This window comes from Lepidochelys kempii, chromosome 15 (assembly GCF_965140265.1).
Source record: "Lepidochelys kempii isolate rLepKem1 chromosome 15, rLepKem1.hap2, whole genome shotgun sequence".
In the NCBI taxonomy this organism is placed as follows: domain Eukaryota; kingdom Metazoa; phylum Chordata; order Testudines; family Cheloniidae; genus Lepidochelys; species Lepidochelys kempii.
This window is the reverse complement of record NC_133270.1, coordinates 21,849,237-21,876,866: the sequence shown is the minus strand read 5'-3', so window position 1 is coordinate 21,876,866 and position 27,630 is coordinate 21,849,237. Positions and strand designations below refer to the sequence as shown.

At 42.2% G+C, this 27,630-nt stretch overlaps 1 protein-coding gene across 1 annotated transcript in view; it reads right to left on the bottom strand.

Moving 5' to 3' along the window:
- The window catches only part of TMEM132D (transmembrane protein 132D), a 387,025-nt gene extending 361,187 nt beyond the window's left edge, over nucleotides 1–25,838 (bottom strand). Inside the window, exon 1 of the mRNA XM_073312908.1 lies at nucleotides 25,592–25,838. Within this exon, the coding sequence (XP_073169009.1) occupies nucleotides 25,592–25,670 (79 nt within the window). The 5' untranslated portion in view covers nucleotides 25,671–25,838. The remainder of the gene's footprint in view (nucleotides 1–25,591) is intronic.
- Nucleotides 25,839–27,630: the final 1,792 nt, after the last annotated feature.

The window sequence follows — 27,630 nt, the reverse complement described above, 5'->3', positions numbered from 1 at the left end:
TTAGATTTGCACCACACTGTCCAAAGGGCTTTGATATCAGAAATACTCTGGAAAGTGAAAGGCCCACCTGCTAAGCCACCTGTTTGGGAATGACATTTCTATGGCCCCGACTCCTTTGTTGTCGGGCTGATTTTGAATCTTTGGGCCCAGTTCCCCTCTCACTCACAGCAGCATAAATCTGGAGTTACTGTTGAAGTCAACTATATTACATTACACAAGCATGGGAGCAGAACCAGCTACAACCCCTCCCGTTCTAACAGACTAATGACTAGTTCCATTCAGAGGAACCTAGGACATAGGACCAGAAGGGATCTCTTGGGTCATCAAATCTGGTCCCCTGCCATGGCAGGTAACTTCACCATATAATCCCATTCATAATGCATCTTGAAACTAGTTAGGTTGTTTTCCAGAACAAACAATTCCTTAAACTTTTTAATATTAGTCTTTGTTCTTCTCCAGTAATGGTAAGGTGTATGGGAAAGGTCCCTTCACCTTATAGTTCATCCCTTCCAACTGCCTAGAGATTTTCCAGAATGCTGTGAAATTACCTTACAGACTAGCAGGGGTTTCTAAAACTGGTACCTGCACAATACTCGGAAGACGGTTTATGGTACATATGGCAATTTGTCCTAACATCTTACTCCTAACACAGGATGATCAAGCCATGAAATGAAAAGCAAAATTTGAAGCATATTAGACACACCTACACATCTCCTTACGTGTATGGTGTAAGAGGTAACTCTAGCATAATGGGGAAGCAGCAGATTTCTCTAGCTTTCCTAAAGGTTAAATCGTATCAATGAATGGACCTTACGGTAGTTAGAGAGTCTATAAATCAGAACTGAAGTTACTGGGCTTGATTCTCTGCTCACTTACACTGGTTTAAATCAGGAGTAATTCCAATAAAGCCAAAAGAGTTGCACACAGTGTAAATGAGAAGAGAATCTGTCCCCATTATCTCAAACATGTGATGCACACTGACTTCAATGGCCAGTGGATCAGACTCTCAGGGAGCAAAATGAGTGTAACTTGCCTATTGAAAGGGCAGAGTTGAAGCAAGAAAAGCAGCAATCATGAGGATGTAACATGTAGCAGATCCTAGACAATGTCAAAAAGAAAAGGAGTACTTGTGGCACCTGAGAGACTAACCAATTTATTTGAGCATAAGCTTTCGTGAGCTACAGCGAGCTTATGCTCAAATAAATTGGTTAGTCTCTCAGGTGCCACAAGTACTCCTTTTCTTTTTGCGAATACAGACGAACACGGCTGTTACTCTGAAACTAGACAATGTCAGAAGCCACACGGGCTCTTGAAGGAACAGGTAAAATAAGAAATGTGCCATATCTTTGGCACTAAAGTAGAGACAAGGTATTTGGCCCAAATATGAACCGTTCCACCAGAAAAAATTACAGCGTGGCCCTCCTGAAAGCTTGTGCATTGTAACTGGACCACTTAATAGTTTCCCCTCACCTAGTTTTCTAACCAAAGTTATCAAAAGATTAGATTTTCAGGCCAAATTCCCTTGGGAAGAAAAACAAATCTCTTAAAATGCTCATAAAGACTTCTTGTGGATTAAAAGATGTAGAAATATCAGTGGGGTAGAAATACCTCTCCTTCCCTTCTCCACAATAGTGTCCAATTAGACTGAATGCCTTTTTATTTCATTCAGTGCAGAGAATTTCTGAAATCCCAGTTTAATCAAGCCTGAGTCCCATTGCTCCTCTGAGATCTCTTTTTCGTCAACGCCACAAACTTCAGCCAAGGTTGTATTAATTCTACTCTCTTCATTTTCTCTCATTTTTTTCCTTTTATTAATTTCTTTTTTTCTGTATTAATAACCAGCAGGTTCCAACAGCATTTTAATGTCTCACAGACTCTTTATTAAAACCCACAATTTCTGGCATTGTATTTTAAATTCTCCTTTTTCGTCAAGGCCTGTCAAATATGTTCAAGGGTTTAGAAAACAAGCGTTGGGAGGATTCTGTAAAAGGACTGGAGGAGCTACCGCAGTTGCTTCATTCTGCAACCCGTGTCTAATCTCAGAAGGCCTTTGCCTTTTCTGTTTAAGAAAGTTTTGGTTTTAGAAGGGTAGGAAAAAAAAAAAAACTTCTAAATGGTTAGACAATTGACATGCTGCATCCACTGCTTATCATGCTGACCAGTTTCCTTGTGCTCCTGGCTGTCTGCTGTGTCTATCTGTTGTCTCTCTTATACTTAGATTGTAAGCTCTTCAAAGACCATCTCTTTGTTATATTTTATAGCCCCTAGCATGATTAAACTAGCTAGACACATAAAAGGTTACAAGAAAACATTCTACAAATACATTAGAACCAAAGGAAGACCAACGACACAGTAGGCTCATGACTCAAGAAGGTGGGTAAAACAACAGAAAATATGGAAATGGCAGAAGTGCTAAATGACTTTGTTTCAGTTTTCACCATGGAGTTTAGTAGCAATTAGACATCTAACTTAATGAATGCCAGTGGAAATGAGGTAGGATCAGAGGCTAAAATAGGGAAAGAACAAGTTAAAAATCACTTAGACATGTTACATGTTTTCAAGTCACCAGGTCCTGATGAAATACACCCTAGAATACTCAAGGAGCTGAACGAGGAGATATCTGAGCCATTAACGATTATCTTTGAAAAGTCATGGAAGACGTGAGAGATTCCAGATGACTGGAAAAGGGCAAATATAATGCCAATCTATAAAAAAGGGGAATAAGGACAACCCAGGGAATTACAGACCAGTCATCTTACCTTCAGAACCTGGAAAGATAATGGAGCAAATATTTAAATATTTAAATATTTAATTAAGCAATCAATTTGCAAAAATCTAGAAGGTGACAAGTAACAGTCAGCATGGATTTGTCAAGAACAAATCATTTCAAGCCAACTTAATAGCTTTCTTTGGCTGGTAATAAGCCTTGTGGACATGGAAGAAGTGGTAGATGTGGTATATCTTGATGTCAGTAAGGCTTTTGATATAGTCTTGAATGACCTTCTCATAAACAACCTAGATGGAGCTACTATAAGATGGGTGCACAACTGGTTGGAAAACTATTCCCAGAGATTTCAGAGTAGCAGCCGTGTTAGTCTGTATTTGAAAAAAGAAAAGGAGTACTTGTGGCACCTTAGAGACTAACAAATTTATTTGAGCATAAGCTTTCGTGAGCTACAGCTCACTTCATCGGATGCATTTATTCTGCACGTGCTTTGGAGTATAGTATACAATAAAATTCAAAATGATCTGGACAAACTGGAGGAAGTGGTTTGAAGTGAATAGGATGGAATTCAATAAGGACAAATGCAAAGTATACAATAAGCTGCACACATATAAAATGGGAAATGACTGCCTAGGAAGGAATACTGCAGAAAGGGATCTAAGGGTCATATTCGATCACAAGCTAAATATGAGTCAAGAGTGTAACACTGTTGCAAAAAAAGGGATGTATTAGCAGGAGTGTTGTAAGCAAGACATGAGAAGTAATTCTTCCACTCTATATCACACTAATTAGGCCTCAACTGGAGTATTGTGTCCTGTTCTGGGTGCCACATTTCAGGATAGATGTGGACAAATTTGAGAAAGTCCAGAGAAGAGTAACAAAAATGATTAAAGCCTAAAAAACATGACCTATGAGGAAAGATTGAAAAAATTGGGTTTATTTAGTCTGGAGAAGAGAAGACTGAGAGGGGACATAACAGTTTTCAAGTACATAAAAAGGTTGTTACAAGGAAGAGGGAGAAAAATTGTTCTCTTTGCTTCTTGTCCCATCATCAGAGGTTAATGGGCTTAAATTGCAGTTTAATTTAATTTAATTCAAGGGTGGTTTAGGTCGGACATTAGGAAAAACTTCCTAACTATCAGGGTGGTTAAGCACTGGAATAAATTACCTAGGGAGACTGTGGAATCTCCGTCCTTAGATATTTTTAAGAGCAGATTGGACAAACACCTCTCAGGAATGGTCTAGATAATCCTTATGATAATAATATCCAGGAGAGAGTACAGTACATACATAGCTCAAGAGGAGGAATAGCCATGACTGGAAAACCTGTTGTGAAGATAATCTTATAGACGTGAACTGAATACCAACAAATTGAAAGCTGCTCCGAAATCCAATAGAAATGAACATAGAATGAGATCAGTTCAGTAGGTATTTGTAACCATCCTATGGACTTCTCTGACAGGGTTATCATTCTCTGAGCAGTTCAACAGGACGGTCCAACAATCCTTGAAGAAAAAGTCATTTTCTATCACATCCTCTAAGATGATTCTGAAATAATGGTACCTCGGTCACACACCCCTCTCCTCGCGCTCAGAGTTGTTTTAGAACGTTGTCCTGTAGCGCTCCAATAGTAGCCATCAAATGTTTCTGTACCAAAGAAAAGTACACCTGATTTTAGGGCTAGTGTGTGCCAGTTTGGTACAGGTGAAGGAGGAGGAACAAATTGCATTTATCTCCCCTTACTTTGTGCTTTCGCACAGGAACAGTATCTGACCCCGCAGGGGAGAACAAGCGCTGTTCCCTGCTAGGTCTCCCACGGGAACTAGCTATTGAAAGGGCCAGATCGTGGCCCCACATCCTCTCCACACTAGCTAGATTCACCAGGCATGGAATGGTGGAAAGTGCGTACTTCAGCTGTTGTAAGAATATAACTTATTCAAACATCAGCATGGGGTCTCCTGCTATAGTACAGCCCCCCTGCTAGCTCCCCTCATCTCTAATTGTGAACCCCAGAAACTAGCCAGGTATCTGAATCCTTTCTAAACAAGGCCAAACCTCCAGAAACATTTCTGATTCTTTCCCACACCAGAGAGATGTAACCTTTTCCAGTGTAAGTTATTATTGATCCCTTGGGTCTAATGTACTGACCAGTCAGTCAATTTAAATCCTTCAGCAGCTTTATACTTTTCCAGAATTAACCTTTCAAAACAAGAGCTGCCCCCAATAAAAGCCAGTCTGCTGAAACTTCTTCAGGTTAATTAGTGCATCTTGCCTCCCCAGGACACAGGAGTGAGCAACTGGAAGAGCTGCAGATTAGCAAATCAATGACCTGCTCTCATCGAGGAGGTTATTGTGCAAGAAGCTTCCACTCACGTTATCCCAGCAGTACCACTCCCATGGGCCTTTCTGCAGCCATGGAGAAGAGTTTAGACTTTGTCCCGTAGTGTACAATCCAAGGGTCAGTTATGACAAATATACCAGTATAAACCCACTGCAGTACACAGACCACATTCTGGTTTTATATATGCAGGTTTAATCCCACTCAAGCCAACACATCTGCGAGTACTTATGCCATGGCAGAATTTGGCCTGGTGAGGTGTAAGAGATCATAATCTGACCAAAAGGTGTTAAATAAAGCATCCACCCATCTCCAGTTCTTAAAGTCTTCAAATCAAAGACTGGATTACTTTCTGGAAGATATGCTCTAGTCAAACTCAAGTTAGTGGGCTCAATAACTGCATGAACTTCTCTGGCCTGTGTTATACAGGAGTATGGACTCAATCTAATAAAGTCAATGAAGTCAGGAGTCTGACTCCCAGGCCTGAGCCCAGACCACACAGCTACAACAGCATACCCAGACATATCTGAAGGAGAAAAGATATCCCCCCACCACCTCCCCCCCCCCACACACACTCCTATAGACACATATCGGTGTGAATATACACTGTGGAAATGTAATATTCCCAAAATAGGTAGCTAAGGAAATCTTCTCAATATTTGCTGTTTCTCCAATTTTCTTAAAGAAAAAATTAAAAATAAAATAATAATAATAGCAGTAGTAATAATAAGGGCTTTGTCATGCTAATTATGAAACCTGTTAGACAAGCAGTCTCCCAGGGAGAACCAGCTTTTAACGAATTAGCTACTAGATACTCCAAGGAAAATCACACCGGAAATAAACATTGAATTATTCCCACCTTTTAAGTCATGTCTCAAATAGTTAATATCTCTGTGAAAGTTTACAATCACCTCACCTGCCTGAATCCTCTAGGGATGTTTAAAAAAAAATTAGCAATCTCCGGATTTCCAAGCAAGAGAAAAAGACCTTTCTAAAAATTTCAGCATAAACTGGTTTCCAAATGTGGCTGATTTAATCTCCTTTTGGGCATGTAAAAGGGGAGCATGGGAACCCACACTCGCTTGGGTGCATCTAAATGCAGAAACAGGGCATCCTATTAAGAAAACTGGGCATCTTGTGTCCAACCAGCTCTGAATCAAAATGACAAAGACTCCTTTTAGAAAGTAGATGTGGACTCCACACTGCACATAAGATTTTTTTCTATACATGTATTCTGGGTTGACTAGAATGTATCTGAATCCCCATTTAATATCAATCAGTTGCTTAATCCGGAGAGCAGATCCTGATCCAACTCTCCATGGACATTGAAAGCCCTGAATACAGCTAAACTGGTTTGATTCTACTGTGGAGAGGAGGCTCAGGATTCAGGGAGCCTTTGCAGAATGTCTGCTTCTGAGGATTCCCTGCACTCTAGCTAACAGATAGAGGAAGAGGAAGGCTGAGCCAGCATACTCATGATGTCACAGATCTGTTTTCCCTGGAGCATATTCTTGTCCACTCCAGTTTAAATGTCTCAGGTGATGCGGTTTCCACCATGTTTCTTCAGGGATTATTCCATAGGTTTATAGATGTAAGTGTTAGTATTAAAATAAAGGGAGATATTACCCATCTGGTGCTGCTCACTATGTGAAATTTCTTGTTAAGATGCTGGATGTGACACTTCATGTTTGTCCCATTTTATGCTTTCCAAACTCTGCAACTTTGTTTACTCTCCACTGTGTTTTATTTTCCCCTCTGAAATCCTGAGCCTGAAAAACCAAATTGTGAGGAGAGGAAGGGGGCTCTGAGAAGGAATTTCAATGCCTTCAAAACAGCCAATCATTATGGGCATTGAGATTATCAATATGAGTATTCAGATTACAAGATGAATTTTGAGGCCTCTGCTTCTCTGTTAGAAATTCAGATAAAGGATGCTAATGGCTTTCAACCAAAGTAACAAATCCCTTTGGTTTGGGAGGGATCTGAGCCAGTATTGGTAGGAAAGCCTTATTGTTCTAATAATGCACCTTGTAGGCAGATCTATCAGAGGCATTCCGTTTGCTAGTGAGCAGATGAAACCTGAGACAACGAATCTAGTCTGAGGGATGAGTCCCTCCGTATTTCATGTATTGATTGCATATATACTGTTGATCAGGGAGGTTCTGTAGATAAGGGAGGTTGGCTGGCACAGCCCCCAATCATAGCTCATTAGCTTCTGTATTGACTTGAAAAAACACTACACTTCAAAAGGGATGACAGACTAATGGCTAATGTGCTAGCCCATCCATTCTTTATTGAATTCATGTTATTAATGCATTGCTCCACCTTTTCCAAAGGAAGGAAACATTTGTTGTACCAATGACCAATTGTGCTATGGTTTACACCAGGACTGAGGCCAACAGCCATAAGCAGATAGAGGCATTGGAGACCATCAAAAGTCACACAAAAGCTAAACAACAAGACTTGTGACATTTCATACACATCAAAAAGAAAAGGAGTACTTGTGGCACCTTAGAGACTAACCAATTTATTTGAGCATGAGCTTTCGTGAGCTACAGCTCACTTCATCACTGTAGCTCACGAAAGCTCATGCTCAAATAAATTGGTTAGTCTCTAAGGTGCCACAAGTACTCCTTTTCTTTTTGCGAATACAGACTAACACGGCTGTTCCTCTGAAACCATACACATCAAATAAGTTTTTAACCCTTGGCGCTATTAATAACTCAAGATTGGCCACACTAGGTTATCCTACAATAATTCCTATTCCTAGTATGGGAAGATAATATTCAGCACATTTATGCCATCCTGTATCATTAGTGGGGCTTTTCTGCCAAGTAATGTGCTGCTCAGCGTGAGTAAGGGTGGTAGAATCTGGCCCTGAGTTAGCAAAAAAACACTCCCATTTATTTTATGGGTTGAGTAAGGACAAGAGAATTGGGCCTTATGAGTTAACCAAGAGAGATGAGGGATGCACTGTTTCAGGTGTAAGGAATTGCGAAGGAAAATCAGGAACAAAGCATGTAACTGGTTTGTGTGCTGCTTAACTATACCGGTTACAATTATGTAATCGATGCGTGAAATCCTGGCCCCACTGAAGTAAACGGCAAAACTCCCATTGACTTCAGTGGGCCCAGAATTTCATCCTACATATGTTTTAGGGCTTTATACTAGAATCCATCACCATCGTGCCATCGGAGCATCTCCTAGTTCATCTGTGAGGCCCCAAGCAAACATCAAGTCTCCATCTCCTCTAAGGCCTCTGCTTGGGGTCGCGAATTTTGGGGAAGGTGACAGCAGCAGTTGTTGTAAATATTATTCTGGTTATGGTGGAAATTTGTTCTACACCAGACCCCTGCCTTGGAGAACAATGCCTTGTCTCCAGCTTTCCAGACGCATTTGCAATCCAGAAGAGCACAACTGTCTCGGTGGTTGAGAGATGGAAATGTGGACTCTAACGTAGTGGGGGCCCAATCTGTAAGTAGCTCTGAATTTCAAGACCAAGGCCTTAAGCTGTCAGCAGAAGCTGACCCAGTGCCTTTTCGGTAATAAAACACAGAAAATCTAAATGAAAAATAAAAGCATGTTATTTCCACTGGAAACAGCCGCACAATTTTAGCCAGCTGACAAGTTTGCCATATACTGCCCTTCTAAACTGCCTACTGGTTTTTGTCTCCTACATTTCTAGGATCTGAAATATGGCTTGAAAGGTGGGTTCTAAAGCTTGATTTGTTCCCTTGACAGCCCATTACCTTTCCTGAAAGATCAAACCAAAGGGACAAACACAGAATAAGAAAATCACGATAAGAGCCACAGCTCAATTCTCTTCTGTCAAAGAGCTGTCTAAACATAATGTATACGGGATCAACTTACATCTATTCCCCACACCCACTGCAGGATGTAAGTAACTCCCAGGGAAGTCAATTGGGGCCAGATTTTCACAAAAAGCTCAGAGCCATTAGTACCTTTGCCATAACATTAATATTACTCATAGTACACTAGTGCCTAGAGGTCCTCCCAGCCGAAAGCAGGCCCCGTTGTGCTAGGAGCTGTACAGTTGCTGTACAAAGATGCTCAGAGACAGATTTTAAAGTGCTTAGTGCCCGCAACAAGAGCCAGAGTCTCAAAGAAGTTCAGCACCCAGTGGGACCCCAGTTTGCTGTTCACCTAGGCCACGAACGGTGTTGACTCAACATCTGCTTCTAACCCTGTATGTCTTTTGGCTGTCAGAATTCTGACTCCAACAGCCTGCCAGCAGCCCACAAGTCTCATCCTGGCTTTGCCCAACTTATTTACTCCTTGCAGACTGACCTTATTACCCTTCTGCCTCAAATTCACCCCCAAACCATCCTACTGCAGGGACCAGTCCCCCTCACTGCACCTTCCCAGAAAATGTATTAGGTTCACTGCCTCTGCAGAGACAGTTTAACATTTCAACTTGTCAGCTTATGAGAAGCTTTGCTGAACTTACACAGTGCTAATGAATATAATGAAAGCAAAACAAGTTTATTAACAAAAGAGCATGGATTAAGTGATACCAAGGAAAAAAGATCGAGGTACAGATGCTTACAAGCAAATAAAAGTGAAAACACACATCCAGAAGTCTAAAATTAATCTAGCAAGACAGTCTTTCATTAAAGATTGTTTCTCTCACCCTCAGTCTTCTTTCCAGCTTTGGACTGGTCAGCCTAGCTAGGTCCCATCACAGAGATCAAATCGCTTGCTTTCTTTGTCCCCTTAGAGTGAAAAATAAAGATGAAGTCTCTCTCTATCCCTTATATTCCCAAAGGAATTGTCTTTCTCCTAAAAGTTAGAAAGGTCTCCTGGGGATTCAGACCCCTGTATCTCTCTAGGGTGCAGGAGGCATGTTAATTCTGTCTCTCAAGTTCAGTCTCAAGATAACCCCCTCTGGTTTAGCTCAATGGCTTTGTTTACTGCTTATATGTAAATTTCATATAGGACAAACCTGTTTAGCACCTTTACCTAAGCTAGGACGTCTGGTCTTAAACATGTTCTAGTAACATTACATAGAGAGACTTTATAACTTCACATATAACATTTTGTTACAGATATTTCCCAATGATATTATTGACCAGTGTGAATAATATCAAAGGATACCTCACAAGGCATATTTTGCACAAATATTATTGCAGTAGTGTGTAGGGTGTGAATACAGGGGTGCTTAAGATCACACACAGCAGCTCCCACTGTGATGCTCAGGGGCAAATTCAATGTGCTAAGCTGTTCTGAAAATCTGACTACATATTTGGTGCCTAAAATAGTGGCTTAGCGCCTCTGAAAATGTAGCCCTGGGTGTTACATAGAAGAACGAAGAGCCCTTAAATAGGCTCCATGAATGTAAGTTTGTTAACATACACACAGACACAAAAAAGTGTCAACCAGCATAAGAACATGTGGTGACTTCACATATGCTACAACTGTTATATGTAGGGCCCCACCAAATTCACAGCAATGAAAAACGCGTCACAGACCGTGAAATCTGGTCTTGTGTGTGCTTTTACCCTATACTATACAGATTTCTTGGGGGAAGATAGCGTTTTTCAAATTGGGGGTCCTGACACAAAAGGGAGTTGGGGGGGGTCGCAAGGTTATTTTGGGGGGTGGTCACAGCATTGCCACCCTTATTTCTGCATTGCTGCCTTCAGAGCTGGGCGCCTGGCCAACAGCCACCACTCTCTGGTTACCCAGCTCTGAAGTAAGGGTAGCAATACTGTACCATGCCACCCTTATGTCTGCGCTGCTGTCTCCAGAGCTGGAAGGCCAGAGAGTGGCGGCTGCTGACTGAGGGCCCAGCTCTTCAGGCAGCAGCGCAGAAGTAAAGGTGGCAATACCACACCAGGCCATCCTTACTTCTGCGCTGCTGCTGACGGCGGCGCTGCCTTCAGAGCTGGGCTCCTGACCAGCAGCCGCCATTCTCCAGCTGCCCAGCTCTGAAGGCAACACCGCTGCCAGCAGCAGCGCAGAAGTAAAGGGTAGTAATACTGCAACCCCTCCTACAGTAACCTTGTGACACCCCCCACACACACACACAATTCCTTTTTGGGTCAGGATCCCTACAATTATAACACCGCGAAATTTCAGATTTAAATAGCTAAAAATCATGAAATTTATGATTTCTAAAATCCTATGCCCATGAAATGGACCATGAATGTGGTATGGCCCTAGTTATATGTTTAATGTTTTATTTTCCTTTTGCAGCTCTAAGAGATTTCAATACCAGAAAAGGCTCCAGTGAAAAGCGACTCCAAAGCAAAAAGCCTTAAGCAATTCCTTTGGAGGACTCCACAATGGCTGACAACTTCAATGCATTAGGTATCTTTCGGCCCACAGAGATCACATTTAGCCAGTAAACCTGCCCTTTCAATTCACTTGAAACTTTTACTTCAATCTATTCCATTTGTGCTCTCTGAACCTTTCATTTCCAGTAGGTTCAGCCTAATTCAGAGCAGCCAGGGAGGTTGACAAGCAGTACCTTTCTTTCACATCCTTGGGGCTACATGCTGACATCTTGAAAAGAATTTAGAAATAAATCTAATACTGCTTCTTTCACACAACAAAATTATTTATTTGAATTCCATCAAGAGACCACACAGATATAAACAAGGGATGGCTCAAAAGCACTTTAGAAAGCCATTTGCCCCCATGCAGGTCTAACCATTCCATTGTAATAAAATAAAACACTATTGTAAATTGATACAGGCTGGGTTTAAAGCCTGATGCCTTAAGAAGTGATATGGACTTAGTTTAAAAAAAAAAATCACAGCAACCCTGACGCAGATTAGCAAGCATTTGTAAATGTTTTGCATCTTGACACACACAAACAGCCCACAGCAGTACATGTGATGGGTTCACATTTCCCAGGTGGCATCTAGCCACTAACATGTAGGGGTTGGGAGTCAGGGGGGACAGGAAGCCTGAGCCAGATCTGAAGAGATATTATGGCCTTTATCAATTCAGTCACAGCACCAGTTCATGGGGGGGAAATAAAAGCATGAAGTGCCTGAGAACTGTGAACTGCCTGGGCGATAGGCAGATGTGAGACATCTCACACAGTAGCATTCTGTGTTGCTTAGTACAGATTTGAGAGACAGAGACAAGAGCTGGCTCCCGGGAACACGCCAGCCTGGGCCCAAGCCAGGGCTACAAAAGGGGGACGTTCTGCTTTTTTGGAAAGAGTTTCACCGGTAGCCATTGGTGTCAGTGGATAATGACTCTAGCCATGTGACCGGGTCCAGGAAATAAAGTGAAGTTTCTTCCTTGCACTCCTCTGTCTCACACCTTCATTACAACAGTGATATCCCCACAGGCACTGCCTCAAAATTGAGCTGTCCATTAAAGTACTTTGCGAGACTGAAGGGGAAAATAAACTTTCCAAACTTTCCCAATCAATACCTCTCAATTACAACACCCATCACACAGGCAAGCTGCGTGCTACTAGAATATCTACTCGCAATGGGCCCAGTATCGTAGCTGCCCTCTACACCACCAAAGTTCATCAATTGTCACTAATATTCATTGACATCAGTGGAAGTTCCACACAAGGAATAGCCAAAGAATCAGGCCATGTGTACATCTGTGTGTGTGTGTGTGTGTGTGTGTGTAATATTACACACACACACACACACTCTACAGCCGATCCTAAAATTTGTCTTACCCCATCCCCAAAACATGCCTCAGCTTTTTGGTGAAAAATTGAAAGCCAGAACTTTTGGGCCAAAAACCAAAAATTTTCGACCATTTTGATTCTGAAATGCCCCCGCAGGCCACATGCCCTCATTTGCCTCTATGGGCTAGATTCTGCAGGCAGACTACATTTTACATGATGCACCACAATATCCTCCCAGATTGGCTGCCATGGTGCTTCACAGGAGGCCCAGGCACTGGTGGATAACAGTAATTCACTCTAGGTTTGTCATATCTTTGTCCATTTTGCGTAGCATGTTCTAATTTTGTCATTCACATTGGTCACCATTAAGTCTTCACAACTGTACTTTTTGCTTAAGTTACCATTTAATAAAGGGAATGGGGATGATATCATGGTAATGTAAGTGACTTGCAGAACAGTAAATATTCTGAGTGATCATTGCAAGGCTGTTTTATTCCCCTTTGTCTCCTTTGCATGTCATTACCAAGGATCGTTACACACCTGATTTCTATAATAATGATTTATATTTGGGGACTGGCTGCCTCAGGGGAATGGGAATGAGAAACTGAGTCTTTCCTTTCTAGGACAATAGTTTGAACTCAGCCCAGAAAGGGGGGATTAGAAACTGCTTCCTTCTGATTGCTGTGGTGACTTACAGAATCGTAAACATATAGGACTGGAAGGCACCTAAAGTCCAGTCCCCTGCACTCAAGACAGGACTATGTAATAACGAGACAATTCCTGACAGGTGTTTGTGTAACCTGTTCTTATAAACCTCCAGTGACGGAGATTACACAACCTCCCTAGCCAATTTGTTCCAGAGCTTAACAGCCCTGACAGTTAGGAAGTTTTTCCTAATGTGTGAAATGAGTTGAGTTTTTATTCTTGGTCCGCCATGGCCAAGATCTGTTAACATTCTGATACGCTGTCAAGCTCATCTTGCCTCTTCCTTTTTAAAGCAACTGAGAAGGGAGTGGGTTGAGGTGAATCCCTTTGTGGGCAATTCTTCAGTATTATCTGTACATTTTGATGTATGGGAAAGGTGAGAAGTAATAATAAAATAATAAATATCACCACAAAATGTCCTCTCTATCAAGTATTCTGCACTTATACTGGTTTCTCTCTTTCCTGGGCCCTGATAGATAGATATAGATATCTCAAAGCAGATGCATTATTCTGGTAGGGATTGTTAGAAGGGAAAGTGTGACTATATGACAGGAGGGAGAAAAATCAAACAAACAGATGTTTCCACGGTCATTATTGCACCAGAACTCTGATTTAATGCCACTCAAATAAGAGGCATAAATAAAAGGAAAGCAAAGAGGCAGTTGACGCCCATATTATTTTTTTAGAACTACTGTAACAGTAGAAATTTAGGCTGGCTTTTCAGAAACAGCAGGAGTAATCTCAGCACAGACTCTAGGCATAAACCTTATTTAGCATCTCATCCATAACACAAATGAAGCATAAATATAAAAAAGGACAGGCTCAGATTCACTAGTCAAAAGATCAGGCTAGAGCCTGCGAAAATACAGCTATTTAGTTTCTCGGGGGTTTATAGAAATATTTGCTTTGGGTTTGCTCTAACCTGGGCTTGTACTCTTCAAGTTTCACTTTGAGTTCTGGATCTCAATAAAGATGATAGATTTAATTCAAAGCAGGTGATGTCCACAAATTTCACATGATTCAAACCATAAGCCAGGGACCAGGAGCACTTGAACCTGGGTGCAGTTTTGCTGAGATTCTTCTCAAACCTTCAAGCAAGCTAGTCCAAGTGGGTAACAAAAGCTGGAAATAGGCAAAGTTGCACGGGATTTCAAGACTCCAAAAGGGACCACTCTGATGTTGACTGTTGCTTCCAAAATAATGAACAGACAGGCTGCTGCTCTTCTTGCAGAGAGGGAATGTGACAAATGAAACTGTCACGTGCTTTCCAGAGGGTGAAGACTCCAAATGGCCCTATGAACAAAAGGGGTCCAAAGCTGAAGCATGCTGGGTGCGCACATGGGGGAGAGAATGCATTGCAGAGTGTTCCATCTGTTGGAGAGTCTCAGAAGCCCATGGAAAGGTCTCCCTATCCTACTGGTCTATTCACATGAAACAGCATGCAATATTCACTGCAATAGCATGGAAGATTGTGCTTTGGGCACACAGCAACAGTGTTTCTCCAGTAAAGAGGCAGATGGTGACAGAGGCAAATACCCTGCAGTGACTTCTTGCATAAATACGTTCAAAGAAACAGGGTCCAGCACTGCATATCCTGGCTGCATAGGAGGCAGGGTAGTCCTCTGGAGAGGGTACAAGAACTGCTATGTTACCCTGGGCAAGTCATTTGGGCTCAAATGTTCAAAAAAGTGTCTCTCATTTTGAGTCCTCTATTTCTTAGTGTCCAGCTCAAAATGGCAGGATTTGGCCTTTCATTCTCTTTGAGCAAGACCACCTTACTGCCACTACTGAACCATTTGTCTCTCTTGACTTATTGACATGTAATGAGCTTTAAAAACAACTTGGGCACTTGAAGGGATAGAAAGGGAGCAAAGGAGTCCATAAAACTGTGCTGTCTGCATAAAGACAAATCTCTCACGTAAAAGGTCTGTTCCATTATTAATAGAAACATTCAAAATTAAGAGGATTTCTTTAATAGTTCAGTAACATGGATTATCACAGGGAGAAAAATAAAGACTTCTTTATAAAATCTACTTTTAAGCAACTCTTCGTGTTTTCTTGTCACTATTACTGTTTGGGTTACTGTTTAGATGGTTTATTGACAGTACACTGCTGGATGGGCTGTGCGCTAAACTCCTGGAATCTTTTAATCACTATGTTGCTTATGTGTTTAAGTTGACCCTTTTCCCTCCTTCAGTGCAGTGCCACAGGCCTCTCTGTAGTAAATGTGGTCCAGTGTTCAGTGCAGGGAGCCACAAGTTGGGATACTGTGTTCTGATTTCTAGCACTGCTGCTATTATTAATTATTGGTATTGCAGCAGTGCCTAGAGACCTCAGCTGAGATCAGGGCTCCACTGGACAAGGTACTGTATAAATACAAAGGAAGAGAGAGACTGAAAGCTTTCAGAGTAGAGACTTAAGTAGACAAGGCAGACAGAGAGTGAGAAGGAAACAGGCACAAAAGAGGCGAAATGACTTACCCAGAGTCACTCAGTAGCACTGCCAGGAATAGAACCTCAGACTCCTGTGTTCCAGCCCCATGCTCTATCAATGAACCACACTGTCTGTTTAAGCTTGCCGTCTATTCTTGGGTAATAATATAGACCATACTTCCCACTTACATGGCACATTAGCATGCATTTTACAAAGGTGGTTAAGTATCATTCTCCCTATTTTACAGGTGAGGAAACTGAGGCACAGACAGGTGAGGTGATTTCCAAAGGTCATAGAGCAAGTCAATAGCAGAGCCGGGACTATAACTGAGATGTCCTGACTCCTAATCCAGGGCACTCTTCAATGGACTACCCTTCCTCCTTCACTGTGTTTCAAGTCTCTTCTCTGTACCATAGTGCATCCACCTGTAAAACTGAGGTAAACATTATTGTTTAAGACCAATTGCCTCACAGAAGTGCGGCAATTAATTCATTTTTGTAAATGTCTTTGTAATACTTCAATAAAAGTAGTATACATCTGCAAAATATTATTAATGACCCATTCCAAATTATTCATATTTGCTTAGTTTAATATGTACTAAGGAGAGCTGTTTCCCCCTCTAAAATATCAAACAAAACAGTATGCCTCCTATAAAACTGAGAAGCAAATGTTCACGTATAGAGTTGTTTTTAATCTGGAGCAGACTCTTTGGGCTGTAATGCAGCCTGGCTCAGTGGAAACCCATTCGATTACTTTAGTGGGCAGATGGTGTCAAAGAGTCAGAAGTATGTAACAGACTCCTGCTGTGCCCGAGTGTTCAGTATGCGAGAAATCATCTCATATCAGACAACTGCTCCAGGGGACACAGTGAAGCACAAAGGAGAAAGCAGGACACCGCTAGAGTCACGCGCCCTTACAAGTGCTTGCCCCAAGATGTCAGCAAACAACCCAGAGTAACAGAGCCATAACTGGTAAATGACTGAGGCAGTGAGGCAATGGCAAACGAGATGTGATCTGCATGTGTGCCACAGGGGAACATCTTCAAAATGGGTGGGACACCTCTTTACACATATTAACCCTCAATGTGCCTCTGGGAGCTGGAGCAGTATAATTCACCCTTTCACTGATGTACAAACTGCCATTCCGAGAAGCTAAGACCAACTTTTCAAAAGCATCCACTAGTTTTGGGTGCCCGAGGTGACAAAGCCGGGACCTGGATTTTCAATAGTGGAGCTAGGACTAGACTCCAGTCACACACACCCAGCGTCCCTGTGCTAGGCTTTTAGCCACAAAAAGTCATGCTTCTCTCTAATTCCTACCCACAGTCAGACTGTGAACAGCCAAAGATTAGAACTGAATGCAGAGCCTACAAGGGCCTACTGATGAAGTCGATTTAGTTGTGATTGGTCCTGCTTTGAGCAGGGGGTTAGACTAGATGACCTCCTGAGCTCTCTTACAACCCTGATCTTCTATGATTCTGAGTCTAGTTAGTCACAATCCAGAACCACATGCATTTGTCTACAATGTGGATCCACTGACACAGTGTTAGTACCTTCTGAAACACTCCTTCTGTGTGTGACACTGTTCTCCTCTACTTACGCTAGGAGGAGTTATTCTAATGTCATCATATGAGCCAGATGCTCTATGCAGGCTTCACAAGGCAGGATATTTTGCTACAGGGTAACCAGTAAGGTGCTGTTAAATCCTGGGGTTTAAATCACATAAAACTAAGAAGGTCCTAGACAGGTTCACACACTTTAGATAAAACTGTAGAAGTCTTTTCCCCACCCCCACACCTACCACTCCCTTTTTCTTACAGTGTCATGAACGATTGTAATACAGTGGCTATTGGGAATGTGCACCACTGCTTTCTACTGGATAGACTTAGAATTGCTCCATTCTGTGTCATAGGCCCTTTATTGCTAACCATGTAAGGAAATTCTTCTTCAGTTAAGGTAGCAAGGGCCTGTACTTCTGAAGCTGGAGGATCTAGGCTCTATTTCTGTTGTTGCGGCAAATGTCATTGAGGCCACAGGGGGTTAAATAGGAACAAGGGAAATTCCCACCGATTTGTTTCAACAGAAGACTCTAACAGCTGCGCATTTGCTCACAAGTGGCCTAAAAAACATAGCCCATCATGATATGTTACAACAAAATCAAATCTCCATTTTGTTTAAAAAAGAAAAAGTTTTTCCAGTCAGACGTCAGGGCAAAAACTGGCAGTGACAAAACATTTCTGTGGCTAAAATAGCAAATTAAAAGCTCAGTCCTGCAGCTCCAAGTCAAATGGAAGTTTTGCCTGAGTAAAGACCGCAGGATTGGCCCCGTGGTTTTTGACCAGAACAACATAAGATTTATGGGTCATCTCTCTAGACTCTGATTTAACTGGATGAGCTAGAGGGGAATCTTCATAAATGGGTAGCTGTACGAGGGCTGACATGCAGAAGAGCAGTTCTGATTTCATCCAGTAGAGGGCAGTGGTGTACGCACACACCAGTTTATTACAACCCTGCTCAAACTACTTTACTTTTCCCACATGTTTTTACAGCCATATTTGTCCTTGCTGTAAACAACAAAAACTAACCAACCAATATGTACTACCTAATTAAAGGAAACCAAGCAAGATTCTTATTACAGTCAGAAACCAGTCAGACCAGAGATGCACAACTTAAAAGGATAAATACAGAGGTTTCATTTGTGGGTTGCTGGCCTCTACAATACACCCAAATGACTGTCATTAGTCTACAGTGAAGGCAAATGGAATTACTCACCAAACCCAGCTGTGTATGGAGACCAGTATCCCCCGCCAACCCAGGGCCTCTGGTAATTGGGCTGGCTGAGAGCTCAATGGCATTACTGCTACTGAATGGCATTGTTTTATTGTTGTTGTTTATTCTTAGCTGATTATTATTGAACCTACTGGCTGTGCAGTTTATTTTGGTTTAATTGTACCTTGGGATTTTTCTTCTTGTGCATTTTCCTTTTATAAATGACTACCATACCTACCGCAGTGGGAAGGTGCTTTATAAATCTAAATAAAAAGAAAAATAGGGATATTAAGTGCCACAGAGAGTAGCTCTGAGATCCGTTAGCACCAGGCAAGACCGAGCTTGCTGATCCAAAGGACTTCTTTGGCATACAACGGACATGAGAACTCATCTGTGTGATTATCTGGACATCTGCTTTGTTTCTCAGCCAGTGGCCTGCACACTGCCTGCCCAATTGTCTTCTTACCTTGACAGCATGCAGCTCAAAAGGCACACATTACAGCCACCTGAGGCGGCTAGATAGGACACTTTTCCTTGCACTGCTTTCTAGCCTGCACTGGGATTGGTACAGAGAGTGCTGGTTTCCTTTCCATGTCTCTGCTTGGGCCCCTAACTATCATTTCCACTGTGCTAAGCACCCATCTTTACACAAAGCTGATTTGATACCTTGCTCTTCTTGCAGAGCCGGTAGCACCCTGCAGCTTTCCGCTGCCCATTCACATCTGAGAGTCTACATGGGTCAGTTTTAAATATGGTTTCCTTTGCATGCTTTGTAAGACTGTAATACATCAAACTGGGGAGGCTCAATGGATCAGTGAAGGAGGGTTACTCAGTATGATACCATATTGTCACCAAACCTTTCCCCTCTAGTGGCGCACAACAAATAAAGCCTAGGCGAAGAGTGATCTCCATCAGACTAGTCTTACGTGGCCTGTATATGAAATGACACTTGACTGATGTCGGGTCAGTTCCCAGGTGTCCACACCACTGGAAACACTATGAAAATTGGCACTGGTTGACCCCTGTTTTGGAAGTCTTCACCAGGAGGCCAAGAAATGAGGGTCTGAGGCAAAACCCAATGAAGGAGTCTTGGCAATAACTTCAATGGGCTTCGTATCAGGCCCATTGTAGATATGGAGATTGACCTGCCCTCTTAAATCTTAGAACTAGTGGGAAGGATGAAGAGAGATTGACTACCAACCCATCAACTTCCTAGGGCTGCCAGACTAGCACCTTTCACAGAATTAAATTCACTCAATAACAGGCGAAAGCAAGACTATAAAAATAGATGAACCCCCATTCTGCAGTTTATCTGCTTTTTTCACAGAGGAAAAAAATAGGTTGGCTTCCTCAAATATGTCATTTTTAACCCTGCTCATGATAATCAGTGCGAGTTAAGTGTCACCAAACTGCTTAAAACCCACTTAATTTTGAATTACTATTAATAATGTAGCAAGAGACATTACACAGAACGATGAAAAATCAAGTAATTAAATGTAACACTTCATAAACTAAACCTACAATGAATCTTAGCTGCCTCTCCAGTCTCTCTGCAATCAACCTGTCTGCAGTCGTGTTTATGTATCCTAGGACTGAGTGATAGACGGCCACCAGACTTGGCATCTACAACAATCTCAGGAGGTTGACTTAATGTGAATGCAGCATGAAAAATCTGATCATCATTTGATTCTCTTTTATTAAATAAAAATTATCTTTATTGAATAAAGATGCTTTTATTAATATCTAAAACACTGGTTGGTGTCACAGAGCTTGCTGGTCCCATGGAACGAATAAAAGAAAAAGCAGAGGTAAAAATGAGAACATTACAGGAAAAAAATTGCATTAAGTGAGTATTGTGGCTGGCAAATAAAAAACACAGGCTTTTCTGTGGAACTATTTAGTTTCATTTGAATTTATTATTTTTGTTCTGTTCATGCTGAGATTAAAAGAAGGCAGCACAGAGCTTCTCCCAGATGCCCGTAGTGTCAAGGTGCAAACAATGACCAAGGGGTTAATCTTACTCCCCACCCTGGCAGAATATCCCAAAGGACTCTCAATTAGCTGCAGGTGGGACAGTGAGAGAATGCCTGTTTCACCAAACTGGCTTGAACCTCAGGCTGGGGCTGCTGTTACTTTTTGGGGGGCTTAAGCAAACTTGTTTTGATTTCTGGCAATAGACAACAGCACTTGAGGAAAAACCCTTGCTGATTACATCTGTGGTTTGTTTCTGCTGAGTCATTCCATCAGCTCTCTCACACACACACACACACACACACACACACACAGAGGGAGGACAATTTTCAACATATGGTAAATTAGCCATAAATACCAATTTAAAGTTATGTAGCTACAGCAACAGATACATTTTTGACAACTGACTCCCAAAAGTGTTATTACTATTGTGACATTAAAAGAATATTTGTTTCCTTATCAAAAACAACAAGCTTCTCTTACCAAAACAAATCACAGATTGCAAAATGTCGATTAGACCCACTAACTGTGAAATTCAACCCTGCTCGCCTGTCTAGAGATACCAGAAAGTGTTAAAAGAAAGAGAAATGTTATTTTTAAATCAAGCTCAGGATTCTTTAATTACAAACACAACTAGCAAATACAGAACAATTTTCCCTTACCAATAAAATAAACCCTGTAATGCTTCAGAGCAATGATCCAGAAGAAACTGTAGTGAAACTCATGTGCTTGCACTTTATTGTGAATAAGAATATTGAAAATGGAAATATAAACTCCCCATTCTCAGAGCTCCCATTGACATCACTCGGAAATATGCCCATGGAGCTCTTTCCAAAATGGCTCACAACTTAGTAGAAGATTGGAACATAGAAGAAACATAAGCAAAGAGCTTGAGCCTGTATTCTTTGTCCACTCATTTTTCCCCCACTGAAAACAGATGCAGGAGTGAGCACCAAGGTAGTTAACTTCCTGTACAACTACGACCCTCCTTTCATGCAGACTCTAATGGCAGTAACTGGGTATTTCTTATGGGCAATCGGCCATATTCCGATATCTGTGTAACCTTATGGAAGTCAACAGAGTTGAGCAGATGTAACCAAGGCTAACATTTGGCCCTATGTGTACAAAAAAAAAGGAGGGGGGATTATGTGATGTAACTGACACTGTTGTGAGGGTTCCAAGAACAATAAAGCACAACTTTAATAATATAAAACAAAACAGTAGCGCATTTGTTCTATCCTCATAGTCATCTGCTTCTATCAGATGTTTATATCTAAAACAGCCAGGTCCAATCAAACAGTATTGTTTTTGTTCCTTGGTAGATTCTTTTCCCTTTCCTAAATTAGGAGATTGGCATCACTGCAAGTGGAATTCCCATCTCTCAAACCTGCAGGAAACACCTTTAGGAAAGCAATCCTGTCTAACTCGGCTGCCATGCCTCTACATTTTATAACAAATGGTCTTCAGCACCTGCGGGAAACAGAAAACCCAAACAGAAGCTTTATGGCCAAAGAAGAAATTACCTTGGAAAATGACCTCCCAGGGGATGCTTAGGACAATGCAGGAGGGCAAAAGACCACTTTGACATTCTCTTGCTGGCACCATTTTGCTCATCTCAGCTTGGGCCTGTTTAAAGCGGTGGTTCTCAAGCAAGGGTACGCATAGATCTCACAGGGGGTACATCAACTCATCTAGATATTTGCCTGGTTTTACAACAGGCTACATAAAAAGCATGAGCAAAGTCAGTACAAACTAAAATTTCATACAGACAAAATGAGAAAGCAAGCAATTTTTTAGTAATAGTGTGCTGTGACATATTTTTATGTCTGATTTTGTAGGCAAGTAGTTTTTAAGTGACTGAAACTGGCGTATGCAAGACAAATCAGACTCCTGAAAGCAGTACAGTAGTCTGGAAAGGTTGAGAACCACTGGTTTAAAGTGAAGGATCTCCAACATTTGACAGAGGGTTTTATCGGCCAAACATGCATGCGTAATGCCTCTCAGCTCCACGGGTGCTGGAACTAGGGGTGCAGGGGGTGCTGCTGAACCCCCTGGATTGAAGTGGTTTCCATCATATACAGGGTTTACAGTTTGGTTCAATGGCTCTCAGCACCCCCACTATACAAATTGTTCAAACACCCCTGCTCAGCTCCCATTGGAAGAATCTTAAGAGTGCTCAGCATCTTTCAGGTATGTTCAGCTCATTGCAGGACTGGGCCCTAAAGAGATATGGGGTGTGAGAGGAGATATCAAAGGCCCGATCCTAACCCCATTGAGGCCAGTGACAGTTTTGTCCTTAAAACAAGCAGCTGTTCAGCATTAAAAACATGGACAAAACATCCCTGTTATTGAGCCTGTTTATTTTTGGTTACAAGAGATTCAGAATTTTACTACTGAAAAATCTCTGAAGAAGTTTTCTATAGTTGGAGACGGATTCTGTTCCCATTGATATCAACGGCAAAACTAACTGACTGGGAGCAGGATTTGGGACCATAACTGGAATTGTACAGCCACACACCATACATATTTAAGTACACACACCACATCATCATTCACAAGTAGTTTTGCTGAGAATGCTGAACTCATTACAGAAAACAGGACAACATTTCACCTCTTGAGCTTTAATTAATTTCCACCTTCACAGGATAAAAGCAAAGCAAAACCATTAATGATGCTTTTCAAGTCTTGGAAACCTGTAGTAAGGAAGCCTTGTTGCCATGCTTCAAAGTAATCAGCAACAGACCTATATACACAATAGGCAACTGATTGCTATTGCTTGTTAAAAAAAGCGTGTCTCTCTCTCACTAAAACTTTGCCATAATGTCATAAATGAAAGAAGCATTTCTATTAGCAACAACAAGGCATCAAACAAAGAATTATGCCCTGTAGCAATAATCAAGACTGATTATTTTTTCAGTTTTCCTTCTGTTAGGGAGATCGACCTTTTGCACAGTGTCTTCTAATTCATATTGTAAGTCTCTAGAAACCTCTGGTCTTTCTGATTGTTCGAAGTCACCACAATAAGATCTGAGTCTGTTACTAGATATGAAAATAGCTATGTACCCAGAATATTTTTTCTAAATCACAACACAATACACAGACCCAACAACCATACAACAGCATGTTATCAACTCTAAAATACAAAATAAGCAATACCAATGATTCTAGAAGAACTACTAATATGATCAGGTGTATGTAATTCAAAAGGTACTAGACTTAATGAGACTTCACAGTTTGTATAAAAAACCTCAGGTTGTAGTTTTTGCATTAATATATTTAACAAAATATCCTTACCAAATCCAATTTTCTGCCAGATTTTTATCTTTCAAAATAGTGTGGGGGTGGTTTAATAGTTAAAAATAAAATCTCAGATGTATATTATAATTTCTGATCCAAGCAGCAAACCATCAATTTCAAGCAAATATATTCTGTAGGTCTCTCAAATACACTTTTATTTCAAGGTTGCAATGAGTTTCAATCAAATGCAAACCCGCTGTTAATCCGGCATTAAGGCTGCAAATTGAAATACACCCAAAAAACCAGGAAATCAAAAAGTTAATATTATCACTGCAGTGTTTATTGATTAAAATAAGATATTGCTTGTAGTAAAATACACATTTAGCAGCCTAACTAGAGATCAAAAGCTACGGATTTGTAATGTGAATGAAGTAATCTTAGAGCAAGAACCATAATCTTTCTCTTCCCTGATTTTAGTGGGTTTTCATTTGCAACTTTAAAGTTGCACTCATATAGGGTTTTGCATTTAATGTACTTTGGGTTGTTTTGGGAGTTCTTAAATTTGTTTTAAAAATAGAAGAGGGAAAAGGAAAATCCTTACCTGTGCAACTGTGGAAATACAGAACTGTGGTCTGTGCACAATTTTTTTCTCCAGTCAATAGGTTTTAAACTCATCCAATCTTTAGATACACAAAAAATATTAAGTCTGCCACTATACAATTGCACTATAATCGTGCTGCAACTTTGAAGTGCCACTGGCAATTATGTAACAAAACCCCCTTTTAAAAAATACTTCACTGCACATAGACAAACTCATTTAAAATATTTTTACCAAAAAATTCCAGGTATAAACTCATATGACCACTATTCCTCACTGAGGACTGGTGGCCTGTAAATTCTAAAGCAGTAACATTCAAGCCAGTTTTTAGATATTCAGGCACAAACAAGTCCTTAATATCTTCCTAGCAGAAAATGTATATCCCCCTGCCCGCCCTTATTTTGATAACTCAAGAATGAATTAAAAGATTTGCTTCATGCATTGAAAAAATAAATTGATCTGTGGGCTGAGACCAAGCATCAGAAGCTTAAGAGTAAAAGGAGAATTTTTGATTGCAAGAAAGTTGCGGGTGGGTAGGGCCGTATGTAACTTGGCCTTGTAAACCTTTTTGTAACTTTATTCCAGGGCAACACAGAGAGAGGCCACTCGCTCAGGAAGGATGTCAAAAAATTCCAATTCAATTCAACATATTGAAATTCTGCAATCACTAGAACTCAGAATAATTAACATCTCCTGGAAATTGTAACCAACCTATATTTTTATTGGAAGGATGGTATTTAGTTAATATCATGTGTCCTACTAAAAGACTATCAGCCTGAGATACACGGGCTTTCACCTGAATTATTACATGGGGCATAAAGCTAGGGAACTTAAACCCAAACTCTGGTACTTCTGAAGAATTTTAAAACCCCAGCTAACTAAAAGCCTTTGTAGTCCACATCAGAGGTTGTCCACCAGCACCGTATACATGAACGCAGATATAGTGGACAGGTCACAAATGGAGATCTGAAAGGATGGGGGATTCTTTAGGTTGGCTTTGACAATTAGCACTCGATTTCTTTTCAGAATGCCTTCTTGTGTTTGCCTAACACAAAGATCCTCCTCCCCTCCAAAAAAAACAAAAACAAAACAAAAAACGTGTCAGCCATAAATCCTACAGAAGAAGCCAATATCCACGGCACCCTGAGAGGCTGCTGTATGTCAGGAAAAGCAGAAAGAAATTGCTCCTTACCTTTGGAAAAAACCGCTGCCAGGCTGAGGAGGGACAGGAGCTGCCACATATTGCTAACCCCAGAAGTGCACATCCTCATGCTCGTGTCTGCAGGGAACTTAGGGGTCTATTTCACACACTTTGTAATCAAACCAAAAGCCAATCAGCTGGAGAGGTTGCATTTTCAGAAAAGGTCACCTGGAGAGCGCAGAAGGCATTTCCTTCGCGGAGACGAATTGTTTCTTCAGTTTCGTTTTTTAACCCTCCCTTCTCCTCCGTCTCCGTCCCCCCCCCAGGGCTATTAAAACAAACCCACCCGCCAACAGCCGGCTGCAATACGTTGAGCCCAAACTCTCCCGATTGAGCTAGACCTTCAGTCCTGAGCCCCGATCGCCTAAAAAGTAAACAGCTCCCCCCCCCCCCCCGCGCACGCATCAAACTAAACACAGCAGCCCTGGAAGCTGCAGGCAAACGACCTCACGCGCTAGCCCAGGGCGCTACCGGGGGACACACACACACTTCCCCTTCCCCGCTTAGCCGGAGACGGGGGGGAGCCTCCCCCGCCACGCTCAGCAGCGCGGCTTGATTGTGTAACCCAGGTCCCCACATCCCTCCGGGGAAGCACGTTCGGCCGCGGCGCGGCAGGAAAGTTTCCCTGGAGGGGGTGAGGCTGATCCGCCCAGACGCCAGCCAGGCACCGCGGCGGGGCGTTAGTTCTCGCTCGCTCTTTGCTCAGTCACTTGTTCAACTCCGCGGGGGACACCCCCCCCCCGCCCCCGGCCCCACGGCTGGGGAGTCTCCACCGCTCCGGGGAAGGAGCGGCGGCGGCGGAGGGGCAGCTGGAGACTCAAAGGATGCCCCAGAAGTTGGTCTCCACGCGGGATGCAGGCCCCCGCCCCCCCAGCTCCTCCTCCTCTGGTCCCGACCCGCCAAATCCAGGGTGGTTGGGGTTGTTGTTTTTTTTTTAAGCCGGCGAAATAATCCAAGAGGAGGACCCATCAATGCATGCATGCATAAATAAATACAACTCCAAAGAGCCCAGCCTCTCGCTAGACAGCCAGGCTCACCAATCCACGTGCAGAGGGCACCCCCCCGGGTACCCAGACAATCACAGCACCGGGGGGGGGGAGGGCGGAGCGCAGACGGTAGTTTAGAGCCCCCCCAGCAGCAGTCACTAAGCCAGGAGCCTCCTAGGGCATCGCAGGGGCTGGGGAGTGGCTGGCTGGCTGGCAGGCACCGGGGCGAGCCAAGGGAGATTTTATCATCTCAGTCACTGCAGGGAACAAAGAGGTGCATTGCTCCTTCCCCCCCCCCCCCCTCCGCGATCTTCTAATGATTGCACTTTAGTGTAGAGAGAAAACGGAAAAGTTGAAAGCTGCCAGAGTTTGGCCCCAGCCCTCCCAAAAGCCTACTGCTTGAACGCAGAACACGTCTAGCGGCTCCTGTTGTACCAAAAAAGCAAAACCCGACTCTGATATAGCCTGTTGCAGAAGCACCACGCACAAAAAATCCAGACTTCGCCTTAAAAATCCAGACTCTGAGGCCCCCACCTGGACCCACAGCACCACAAAAGTCTGCCAGATTTTGGCTCCAGACTCAGTAATTGTCCTTTTGAAATAGGACATAAGGTGTTGCGTCTACTACCACCAAAATCCAGATCCCGGCTGGTACAAGAAACTGCAAAACACTCTAATTTGACAGGTGTATATTACTGTATGTGGTTGGGTTTGGGCTGGTTATATCCCCAGTTTTATCATCTAAATTTGTTATTTATGTGATTCCTCATAGTCCACCAAAATAGCCCAGATCCCAACATCCTATGGTGCATCAGTGATTGGGGGGGGGGGCGGGAAGGGGGCGGCGATTTCTCAGCTCTCCTGAACACTGTACACATGGCCACTGACACAGCAACAAAATTAGCTATACTTATTCTACATAATTTTAATAATGTGTTAGAAACAATTCTCTGGTCTAAAATGTTCCATAAATTGCTAACTGTACAAATTGTTAAGGCTGGAGCTACATTTTTCCCCTCCCTTTGGTCAAGGATAATAATCAGG